At 30.6% G+C, this 12,595-nt stretch overlaps 2 protein-coding genes across 2 annotated transcripts; one reads left to right on the top strand and one right to left on the bottom strand.

The window, feature by feature from the left end:
- Positions 1 to 950: 950 nt before the first annotated feature.
- On the top strand, positions 951 to 1,496 carry LOC130957699 (uncharacterized protein At3g28850-like). The gene has a single exon (XM_057884543.1). The coding sequence runs from the start codon at positions 951 to 953 to the stop codon at positions 1,494 to 1,496; it is 546 nt and encodes a 181-aa protein (XP_057740526.1).
- A 1,806-nt stretch (positions 1,497 to 3,302) lies between these two features.
- On the bottom strand, positions 3,303 to 7,059 carry LOC130954519 (uncharacterized). Its single transcript, XM_057881271.1, has 4 exons — positions 6,506 to 7,059; positions 5,849 to 6,004; positions 5,057 to 5,740; positions 3,303 to 4,790 (listed from the first exon to the last, which is right to left on the bottom strand). Exons 1-4 carry the CDS (start codon positions 6,845 to 6,847, stop codon positions 3,612 to 3,614), a joined length of 2,361 nt encoding a protein of 786 aa, XP_057737254.1. The 5' UTR covers positions 6,848 to 7,059; the 3' UTR covers positions 3,303 to 3,611.
- Between the last annotated feature and the right edge of the window lie 5,536 nt (positions 7,060 to 12,595).

Below are 12,595 nucleotides of genomic sequence, written 5' to 3'. Positions count from 1 at the left end.
CATTGGAGTAGTGTTAACCAACTGAACCAGCCTCGACCATCAACCATGTGCCAAACAGAGATTAAGGCTGGCATCATAATAAAGGGGATGGATGAAATTTAGCCACTTTATTTGCTTCCAGTTGACAATTATCCTTCCATATTATTATTATTATTATTATTATTATTATTATTATTATTATTCCACATCCATGATTGAGGCACCTAATGGTAGGTAATGGGTCAGTCCACTCTTAATCCATCATAAAAGATTTACGAGTGGAGCCAACCATAAAAGTCCAAAACATTTCATACACACAAATATTTCAATAAAAAATCACTCCTTATGGGTTCATCCATCACAGAATAATTACTTTCTTTTTTTTTTGGTATAAATACTGATATGCACAATTTATTATTTTTATCAATAATATTTAGGTTTAATTACTTTGTTGCTCTTATAATTTTACAAAATTTTTAATTAGGTTCTTATATAATTTTTTTTAATTGGGTTACTGTATTAATTTTTTTTTAATTAGGTCCATCTTAATAGTAATTGGTTTAATTGTATAGGGACTTAACTAAAAAAAATTGGTGCAGAGACTCAAATAAAAAGAAAAAAAAATATACAAACTTAATTAAAAAAAATTGGTGTAGGGATCCAATTAAAAGAAAAAAAAAGTATAAGAACCTAATTAAAAATTTTGCGAAAGTATAAGAACTAACAGAGTAATTAAACCTAATATTTAAAAGTATTGGTCAAAAGAATAAACCATTAAGTGTTTTGGTAAATTAAAATTGTTGATTTTAGTTTTTCTGTTATTGGTACTAGAAGGGTTGTCCCCACAGCATGCAGCAAAGAAACGAAGATGGCAGAGGTTTTGAACTTTCCCATTCATCACTTTATATAAGGACGTTGATTTGGAAGCTAAAAGATGGACGCAACTTTAATTTCTTAATTCTTATAGTCTGATGACAGCAATGAAGGTCCTTCAACTCAATCACAAAGGCATGGATCTGGAGAAAGAAGAAGAAGAAGGAGGAAAGCATTGGATCATTCTGTACACGACGAGCATGAGAGGGATAAGGAAAACATTTCAAGACTGCAACAGAATCAGGTTCCTTCTGAGAAGCCTCCGAGTGAAGTTTGATGAGAGGGATGTGTCCCTTCACATGGACTACAGGGATGAGTTGTGGAACCTATTTGGCGGCAAAGTCACCATCCCTCCCAAGCTCTTCATCAAGGGAACCTGCATTGGCGGCGCTGATGAGGTTCTTGCCTTGCATGAGCTCGGCTGCCTTAGGAACCTTCTAGAAGGTGCTCCCACTATCACTACCGATCATGATCACTGCCCTTGTCTTGGTTGCAACAATTTCAGGTTCTCTATTTGCTCTTTGTGCAGTGGAAGCCGCAAACTCCGCACTATTCACGCTCATGACGATCATGACTTCTTCTTTGTTAGGTGTCCAGAGTGCAACGAGAATGGTCTTGTCAAATGCACCATTTGCACCTCCTAATACATTTTTAATTATTAGTATCTGACTCAAAATTAAGTAGTACTACTTCTGCATCATGTTGCTTAATTAATTATTAGCTTAATTAATTTGTATGTCTTGCATGTTTGGTCTTTTTCAATCTCATGTATCATCATAATAATGATGTGCTAATAAAAAATCATAAGCTAGCGTGCCTAATGTTGAGGTTAAGCTAATTAAGTTTATTAGTGAGGAATGAAAGATTGATAATCATATGGCTTAATTTTTGAGGCAGAATTTCGTAATAAAGCTGGCTAATTAATTCCGTCATGCATGAAGAAGCATATGAAGCATGATGTAGATTGAAAAGGAAAGAAGCAATATCGGATGGGTGGGGTATAATTAGGGAGATCACAGGGACATGCACATGGCTTTTTTCTTCTTGGAAGATAATAATGAAATTAGGAAAGCAGCAACATCTACTTTAATTTGTGTGTGAAAATTAAAAAAGGTTATTATGTGTGTGGTGGACACATCAAACTAAGCCATGTAGATTTTTTTATTAGTAGACTACGTCTTCATTTATATATCTAATTATCTATCATACAAATATATAATACATGAAGGAGTAATACTGTAGTAATGAAATAAAGGAAAAGGAAAGGAAAGGAAAGAATACCTCATGATGTCCCTTGGAAGTTGCTCGTTTACCAAAAAGAAACAAGTGTGGTTGTAAAAGGTGATAGTCGATGTGCTAACCAACTAAAGCTCGTCTAACTAATCATGTCAATGATGCCATATATAGCTAGATAAACGGCGTAATTTAATCCTGTATGCTTTCACTATTATATAAATTAGAGTAAATTTCTATTTTTCTTTTGTTTTTTCAGTCTGTCAATAATTAATTTGTAACAAATCTGAGTTTTATATAAAGATTTATGATTGGTTAACAAATTGTTACATAGACAAGATAAAATTTGAATATCACACTCTTATTAATTAGTTACAAACATTTTTTTTTATTCGTCACGGATCCCAAAGAATGAGATCCACCATATGACCCGATGAGATTAAGGCCCAAAAATGATGATATCCACCATAGGATTTTGCCATGGGATGGATGAAACCCTAAGAAAATTGTGGCCAAAATTGTGATTTGGAACTAAGGATGAAACTTGCACTTTTTATTTTATTTTATGTTATGGATTTCTCTCATTATTCAAATTGGTTTTAAAAGTTGAACTTTTACCATGGGTGAGTTTATTTCCCTCACACAACCAAGGATGAAAGTATGGGCATCCTTTGGTCTCTGGAAAGGTTGAAAAAAAATTTCTGTTCCTCCACTTCCAGAACCACCAGCAAGTAACCAAAAAAGTTATTTTTTATATTTGTAGTTAGAGAAGTTGGTTTGAGCCAAGAGCATAATAACTAAAAAGGAAAACAAATACAAGATCCAAATCCACTACTTTATTATCATAGCATATTCATCAATAACGGATCACACTTATATTCAAGGGCTGCTCAATTGTTTTTCCTAACTATTAACCAATATGGGCCTCATATTATCATAGAAACACATGCCGAATGACACTTGACCCAAAAAAAAAAAAAAACTGTGAATGACACCTAGAAAAAGAAAATTGGCATGATATAAATATGCAAAATTCAAATAAACTTGTGCCATGGAGCGGATGGCATATCTATATGCCTCTTGCAAGCTACACCCGAATTCAAGTCCCAAATAAGACTAGATGTTATTTAAGAATCCATAGTATGTACCCATATACTGTGTGTGGGTGTGTAATGTATAGATATAATATCTAAAATTAGGAGTTGTCCACTCCACTTGAAAAAAAAAATAGGTAACAAATCAATTATAAAATTAGCTGAGAACTATATTTATCTATCAACTGCCAAAAGTTTGTGCTCTCTTGAAAATGAAACTATGAAACTACACAGCATCATTTACAAAGATACCCTTCACAAGAAATAAAATTAGCTGACACAAACCTAGCACACCACATTCATTTTTATGTGGCATAAAGAGCCTTGAATCAGTCTTAATTTGTTAAACTAAAATCTAACTTCAAAGCAGAAAAACAAAAATAGTTAAAATTTAAAACTAGTGACACGAGTTAGAATCACCGCAATTTACAGTTAAGATTGCGTAACATCTGTTACTGCAAGAGTAAGAGTCTCATATTCTTGGATTTCTGGAAGAGCAAAAGCCTCAGGTGTCTCAGTAACCACAAGAGCGAGGGTCTCAGTAGTAGCCACTGATAATGTTTCAATGGCTGAAATTGAAGTAAGGGTATCAGGAGTAGCCATGAATGATGTTTCGGTTGCAGTGTGAGACTGTACCAGTTGGGTGTAGTTAAACTCAAGTTGCAGTCTATGATGAAGAGGTGTTGATGATAAGAGACCTTTCTTGAGATCAGCTTGCAGTTCTCTTATAGGGATTGCAGCCAGGAAGTTTTTTATGTAGGCTTTGCATGCTTCCTTCCCTCTACACAAGAGTTCCTTTTCTGACTCGCTTGATGACTGATCATCCATCTCTTTACCATTAACTTGTACTGCTTCAACAATTTGCTGCTCACCTTTTGGTTTCTCATTCGAATCGTGAGGAGCAGCATCATGCATCTTGTATATTAGTGTATTACTGTCAAATTTTAAGATGTAAGCCTGATTACATCCTTCATAAAGCCTCTCTCCCAATGTGTCAATGATGTAATAAGCATCATCTTCAACTTTCAAGATGAAAAAATGGTCATTCCAGCTAACAATATAAACTTGGGGTTCCCCATTGCTTGGGCACTCCTCTCCAACTCGACTGATCTCATCCCAAATGTTATCAAAAGACATAGCACCATGCAGGAAGTCAAATCTCTCCTCATCCATCCCTTCAGGATGGAAAAAACCGATAAAGGACTTCCCTGGAACCACAGAAAGGGGGCGTATCTTTGCTTGAATGACAGTTTCCAAATCAAAATGCTTGTCAGGGAACCGCTCCCTATAGGTTTCATTGTCACACAGTTTTCTCCATTCTGATGAGCCTTCTCGAATTAGACTGTCAAACTGTGACTTTATGGGCATAAGATCATGATTGTTCTGGAACCAATCAGCAATTACAGCAACAAGAGCTGTACATGCACTCTCACCAGCTGCACGTTCACTCCGTTGATCAATTGAAGCAAAGAAGACCTGTGTCTCAAGCTTCATGTGACCATCACGACTCAGTACTTCTTTCTGCTCCCAACTCCCTACAGCAAAGTTGTCATCACCAAATTCAGATACTGATGAGCAATTTGCACACGAGTCATCCTCAGTCTTGTACAACTGGAAAACAATGTGAAAACATTAGTGTTGAATATTAGTCAAAAAAAAATAATAAGTATAAAAAATCTTCCCAGGTTAATGCCACTAATTCTTTAGTGAACATATGGCTCATCGTAAAACATTTACATTCCCAAACAGGACAATGAGGACTGAGCTAAAACTGTCAAAGAAGAAAACTACTGTAGAGACTAAAGAGTTGCAACTTGCAAGTAAAACATAGTGCACATGCTAGGTGCAAAAGGAAACAACTGTGAGATTATTCTTACCCGAAGTGAAAAGGATTCATCAGAGCTAAGTTGCCGACGATCAAAATCTATGTCATCACCACCTTCTTCTGCATAGGCCTTCTTTAATAATGGCTCTCCCTTGTGACCTTTGGGAGATCTGAAGCTCAACTTCCTCTTCCTCCACGGTAATATGCTTCGCTTTGACATTTGAGACAAATAAGGCTCAGATGAACACATAGTTGAATCCTCCATCTGTGAACACCCATCATCTGACTTCCTGTAGCTGTAGTAAATACAACTTTCATCTTCACAATTTACCCTTGTGTTAGAATAAAACAATCCTCCAGCATTTGCGTATGCCAGACTTTCATAACTAAATGACTTCCTAAAGCTGGAATCTTCCTTCCTCTCGTCTGATTCTCCTTCTTCAAAATCATCCAGTGAATCAGAATCCATGGGGTAATCTTCACTCCTAGAACACCTACTTTCGCTTCCCTCTAGCTCATTACACGCTGTTTTTGCTATTTTTTCTTTCCTAGAGGATACATACTCTGTAAAGATCTTGACTTTCCTAAGGCCAGCCTTGATTGCAGATAGCTCATCCTTTTCCGTCAAGTTTGTTTCTCCAGACTGAGCAGAGGGAGATGAAAGGGGAACTACAGATCTCTGAACTACGTCAGCACTTTCCTGTGCCGATCTTAACTCCACTAAGCTAACAGATATCTGCATAAGAGCAAGAGGTACTACGATGAATTCAAAACAAGGATTGATAAGCCTTAATGTTAATAACTATGACTCCTAAAAATTTAAAACAAAAGAGAGGGGACATACACAAAGTGAGGGAGAAGATTCGGTAGAAACCCCAGGAATGGTGAGAGGAATGCTTAAATCAAAATCCTTTTGATCAGCTAGAGATGCAAATTCAGCAATATTCAACAGAGCAGTCCCAAGAACAGGAACCTTACTCTTAGGCCCTTGATTCAGTCCCTGCAATAGAGAAGGAAAAATTCTGTTTAGCCAAGTAACAATGATAGATGCCCTTGTCAATTGACATATAAAACTGCAGACAAAATATATTTCAATTTGGCTAAGTATTATTATTTTCTTCAAAAAGAAAAAAGAAAAGTCAACTAAAACATAAACATTCTGATAGGAAGGAAAGTTGCGAAATTTCGGCCATGAAGGTCACCGATAATCCATCGGAAAACAATAAGTCAGTAGAGATGTTAGCAACACAAAAAGTTAAAAACTACCGCAACTTACTCAATATCAGAGTTAAAATTAATGGACACGAACCACAAAACAAACAATGATCAGTGGCGTAATTCCCAGACAGAACATGTTCTCCAATAATTAAAACAGAGTAAATGAAATAACTTGACCAATCAAATGGTAATTCACAGGCCCATGAGTAAACAAATTTCAAATAACAGGATACATTCTCTAAACAAATCCCACAAAGGCACAAGTAAAAGGGAGTAGACTGACATTAAAAAGAGTGAAAGCGATCTCCCACGGATGGAAGGCATTGTCCTTGTTGACATTGAACGTGCAAACAGTGTGAAACTCCTCGTCCCATTGAGCCAAGGTTCTCGCAGTGTCAAGGATATCCGCTTCTCTAGTGAAGTTTCTGGAGAGTGGACTCCTCCGTAGAGAGCCGAGAGTGAGTTTTGGACCCTTCCACCTAATCTCCACCGTCAATCTGGGAGACTCTTGGGAGTCAAACTGCAGCAGATCGCAGCCCTCTAACTTCCTAACCACCAACCGAACCTCATACTTCCTCGCAACCAGAGGCGGCCAAGGCCGCCACCTCATCATCTTCACCACCATTCCCTTTCTCCACCCTTGCTCCTTTATATTCCAACCAAGAAACAGTGGAAAAGTGAAAGAGTGAGGACAGTGTTTAAGGTTACTTGTTTATTTATTTAAGGATAAGGGATAGGTCACCGGATTCTCAGAGAATGGAGGAGGAGGGAGAGAATGCAGTTGAATTGGACAATTGGAATTGAGAAATACAGAAAATATGCCGTTATTTGGGTGGTTCCGTTGGAATGAAGGAGGAGAAAAACTGAAAAAGGGAGATATGTGTCTTTTCTCAACTTAGCTAATAATAAATTTAATTTAATAGAAAAGAGGCTTCAATTTTGTATACTTTTTTTCTAAAACACAAAAAAAATATATTTTATATATATAAATAATGTATAAAATAATTTTTAAAAAATAATTTTTTTTTATATAATGTATCATAAACTGATAGAAGAGTTAAATTAGGGTTAAAATACTGCTTAGTTGGTTTCTTAATGAGTGAGTTAGGTGGATATTTGGATAGGATTGGATCAGATGAATAAATTTAGGATTGAGTTTTTTATTTTTTGTTTTTTTTTTTCTTTAGCAATATCCGCATGTATTGACTTTTTAATTTTTACTGTTTCACACCATATTTTTTGGATTTATTTTCTCTTTTTAGGTCTTCCTTCATTTTCTAACAAACATGTACATAGTCAGAAATTAATCCTTTTATGATGTCCATATTACTCGCGTTGTTTTTATCCACATCTACACATGGATTTGTAGGTGGATAACTTCAAATATTTTCTCATTTTTATCGAATACATTTATGAAAAATTCAAAATTTAAAATTTTTATCTATAACAATATATATTTCACTAATTATATATTGACAAAATTATATTTAACTGATTGTAAAAATAAATAATAAAACGAATATAAAAATAAGAAACTGCCATTGTAAAAGGGGTGACAATAATCTAATCACAACAAGTTATTTTATTAAATTCGATTTCATTTTACATCATTTCTTCACCTTGTGATGTTTTGGTGGATTCAGTTTAGAGAAAGTATAGGGAGCCAATGACTTAAGCATACAATAAATGTTTAGAAAGTATTAGAGATATGATTATTAGTGTTACATTATTTTATCATTTTATACTTTTGGGATGAGTAGTTTCAAGACATGGTATTAGAGTTTTAGATCCGAAAGGTCAAGAGTTCGAATCTTGGTGAACCAAAGATTTAATATTTATAAACCAAAGATTTAGCCCATCACTACTCTTCAGTTTATTTTAATAATTGATAAAATAAATAAAAAAATATTTTTTTATTAGATAAAGTAATGTCATGTAACATATAGAAAGATTGAAATTTAATATTTATGTTGGTAAGATTTTTTTTGTGTATTTATGTTTATAAGATTTTTGAATAAATAACCATTTGTATCTATAAAAGATAAAAATATTTACATATGTATTTATACTAGATTGAAATTAAATTTGTAATTACATAAGATATCTTCTGTGTGACAAAAGTATCCTATATGGCATTCTAATCCTTTAAAGATAAAATTCTTTTGTCACATAAAGAACATTTTACGTGGATACAAGTTTGGTTTTGATTTAATGTAGATGCATGTATCAGCGTTTTCATCTTTTATGAATACAAATGATTATTTATTCTAAAATTTTTTAAATCAAGAAAAGTAATATATAAAAACTTATGCGTATGTTTTAAATATTTGACAATTGATAATGTAATACAAAACTTATAAAAATATTGAGACGAAATCAAATAGTGAAATAAAAATATGAGAAAGTTTAGGGAGTTAGCATTTTTATCAAAATTTGACCAGTACTTAGTCAACAAAAAATAAATGAGTAATTTTTTATTATTAGATAAAATCTTACATTATTAAAAATACTATTGATAGCTACAAATTACAAAATCTGCTGGCCTTCTAGTACTCTTCTAAAAATATATTTTATAAGAAAATAATTTATTAATGATTTTTTTAAATAAAAGTATTAAAATTAAGAATTACTTGAAACTTTTATTCTTATTGTTTATTTTATATTATTCTGTTGATGAAAAAAAACCAGCGAAAGTGATAATTAATAGAAAAATAATTGACTTAAAATCTTTATCAGGTTTTATATTATAATGTCATTACTTATATATGTATGAGTGGTTGGAGTGGTGAATGGTAATATGTTTTAATTTTATTTATATGAACTTTGTATCATAATTTTTTTATTTTAAATATAATAGTTTACTTATAAAAAATAAAATAATAATTAAATTATAAATTTTAAATTTAAATAAGATACATTAAAATTGTATATCACTATTTTTTAATATTATAAAATTAAAAAAATTATTTTTTATTTTCTCTCAATTACCATCCAGTGCCACTAAATTCACCGAAAGTTAGACGAACGTAGAGCACTAAAGCATTAAACAATTAATGAGATAACACAAATATTCTTTATATATTAAAATTAATCACTAAAATTAATTATTATATATTTTTATATAAATGTATGTATATTTTAATTTATTTTTAATAATTAATTTTACTATTAATCTAGCATAATTGATGACACAAAATATGGCTTTCATTGCAACTTTTAAGTGGTAGCGTGGACTTGCATAGTTTTCATATGTGTATAGCTCAATACTAGCTGCTATATAAAGTCAGCGTTTGAATAATCTATACCATAGATACAATGAAGATTGAATTGGGGGAAAATTGATATACAACTTTTTTAAAAAAAAAATATCTTTTATTATACATTTAAATATCTTTAATTAATTAATTAATAATTATATATTGTTTAAATAAAGGAATATTTTGTTAATTTAAATAATTAAACTCATAAACTTTTATGATAATATAACATCATTACTATTTTATCTAATCCTAAAATTGTTATTCTTATTCATATTTATAAAAAAAAAAAAGTTGAATTAATAAGTATATTAGTGCATATTAACACACTAATAATATATAAAGCGTAATGTAATGTACAAGATCATTCTTATTATTGTTTTTGTACTTTTATTTTTAGCATTAAAAATAGTTGATAAAGAGTGAAAAATATAAAAATTAATTTTTATATCATAAAAATATAAAAAAATACAAATATTGTTTCTCATGAATAAAATGCAGCAATATTTTAATTTGTCTTGTTGGAGTGTAGAAAGAAACTATATTTGACTTCATCTTCATAAATTGTGGGACAGGTCTACTCGTGGCATTTGATAGCAACTATACAAAAAAAAATTATTAAATTAATTATTTATATAAAATATATATTAAAAATTAGTCAAATAGTATATTTATTTATACACAAATATATAATAATTAATTTTATGTGTGTACATACATAACATTTTATTTGTCTATTTGAATTGATGTTTGCTTCTAAAGTTAAGTTTATAATTAATCTTATATTATTATTTATTTATAATTAATCTTATATTATTATAAAAAAATAATATGTGTATATAAAAAATAATAATTAAATTAATTATTATATATTTATATATAATATATATTATTTTATATTTTTTAATATTTAGTTTATACTTTAATATATATTATATGCAAATAATTGATTAAATAGTTAAGAGCAGTATAAATTAACTTTAAAATTTGTCTTGTATTTAAAATTCAATAAAATCTCAAATCTTTGATTATTAAAAATGTGATATTGATGATTTGATGAATTAAAAGATGGAGAAGAAGAACAAAAGTTGAGAAAGGGAGAAAGTGGGCTCTTTTCATTTTTTGAATAATTTTAAAATAAAAACCTAAAAAAGTGTTTGTTAGGTGATTAATCTTATATACTCTTATTACAAAATTAATTATAACCATATATTAAATAACTAACAAGCAAAATTAATTTATAAGATATACTAAATTGACTAATTAATTACAATTGAGTTTATATGTTTATTAATAAAAAATAATCTAAGTAACAGAAAAGTGAAAAAAAAATATTTGTTAAATGATTAATCTCATGTAAGCTTTATAAAATCTATTAAAAAAACTTAAATTGTTTTTTTTATAACAAAATTCTATATGAAATTATTTGCGAAAACGTTCATATATTTTTCTACATAGGAAAGTTGGCAAAGATTCGTGGTCACATAAATTTTGGATTATTAAATAGTTCTAACTTCTAATAATAAAATATATTTTTAAAATTTTTTAATAATGGCCAAATAATCTTTATTTAATTTTAATTATAAATTAATTTTTTATATATTATTTAATTATAAAATTTACCTTCTATTTTATAAATTATTATTTCATTATTCATCTATCATGTTCATTAACAATTAGAAACAAAAATAATAATGAAATAAATCTTTCATTAATCATGACCTCCATAAATATTTTGACAATGTCAATCAATGAGTTTTTTTATCCCTGGTCTGTTACATCCATAAAAGTTAAGAAATTCATATTTGTTGGTAATTCAAACGATTGGAGACACCAAAAAAATTCAAACGATTGGAACAATCAATCGAGTGAATTTCGTACCACAATATGAGTTTTTCTAAAATTCGATCTATTGGAAGTAATACAATCGATTGAATTTTGTACGATAATATGAGTTTTTTTCAAAATTCAATCTATTAGAAGTGTTACATAATCGATTGAATTATGCAATACAATATAAATTTTTTTTTATCAATGAATTGAATTTTGCACGCTAATATGAATTTTTTTCAAAATTCAGTCGATTGAATTTGACAGTGTTACATAATCGATTGAATTTGACACTGCGCTGCATGTTACGCCATTATAAATTTACCAGCATCCAGCAAAAGAAAATCATCTTTTTTATCTATATAGAAAAGAAAATTATTTTTATACAAACAAAATGAAGAGAAATTCATTCATAAAACATAAAATAATTCGTAAGAAAAAAATCAATTGCAAATTTTTTTTATTAAGTAGCCAAAATTTTTTTCAAAAATTTAATTTGTATATCTCTTAATATTGATTATTTTAAGGTTAGTGAAAATTATAGTCAACCAAAATGTCCCTTCTATATTAACACAATTCAACAAAAAAATCTTTTCTTTGGAGCGGGCACTTCTTATTTGGGAGTGGATCCTCTCTCCAGTGGAAAAAAAACTGGATAGTATCCAGTGTTTGATCTCACTATTCATTGTTCTCTCTCTTATTAATTTTTAGTTTCACTTACAGAATTAAAGGTAAGAGATCACACTTTATTCTTTCTAATGGAAAAAAAATGGAGAGGATCTATTTTCCTTCTTATTCACGCATTTTGCTGCTTTGCCTGTGATTGAGATTGGGAACACAGCCACGAAGTGAACTTTTCAAATAAAAAAAAGAAAAAAATGTTACCAAATAGTACAAATGAATCTAACTATAAAACAACAAAACATATGTGAGATCAAATGAAAATGAAAATAAAAATTCATCTATAGAACTAGTTATTACTATTTCGGTCTAGTCCACTAAAAAGTCGGGTCCGGTTACGAACTACTGACCCAATACAAGAGGTGACTCGCACGTCACCTCCCATTTCACAAGGAACCTGGACAGTTAGCAGAAGTTTTCAGAAGGATGGACTTGATTATCAGGGGTCCACCCGAGTACATAGTATAAATGGGGAGGGATCTACCCCTCCGAATGGTACATCACCTTTCTAACATTAATTAGCCGCCTTTTTATACAGACCTTGACTTTAGCATCGGAGTGTCCTTGCTGGTGGCCACACCCATTGACACGCCGACGCATCGGCC

Source organism: Arachis stenosperma, chromosome 10, assembly GCF_014773155.1.
Source record: "Arachis stenosperma cultivar V10309 chromosome 10, arast.V10309.gnm1.PFL2, whole genome shotgun sequence".
Classification (NCBI taxonomy): domain Eukaryota; kingdom Viridiplantae; phylum Streptophyta; class Magnoliopsida; order Fabales; family Fabaceae; genus Arachis; species Arachis stenosperma.
The sequence above is the reverse complement of the archived record's forward strand: the minus strand, read 5'-3'. Positions and strand labels throughout refer to the sequence as shown.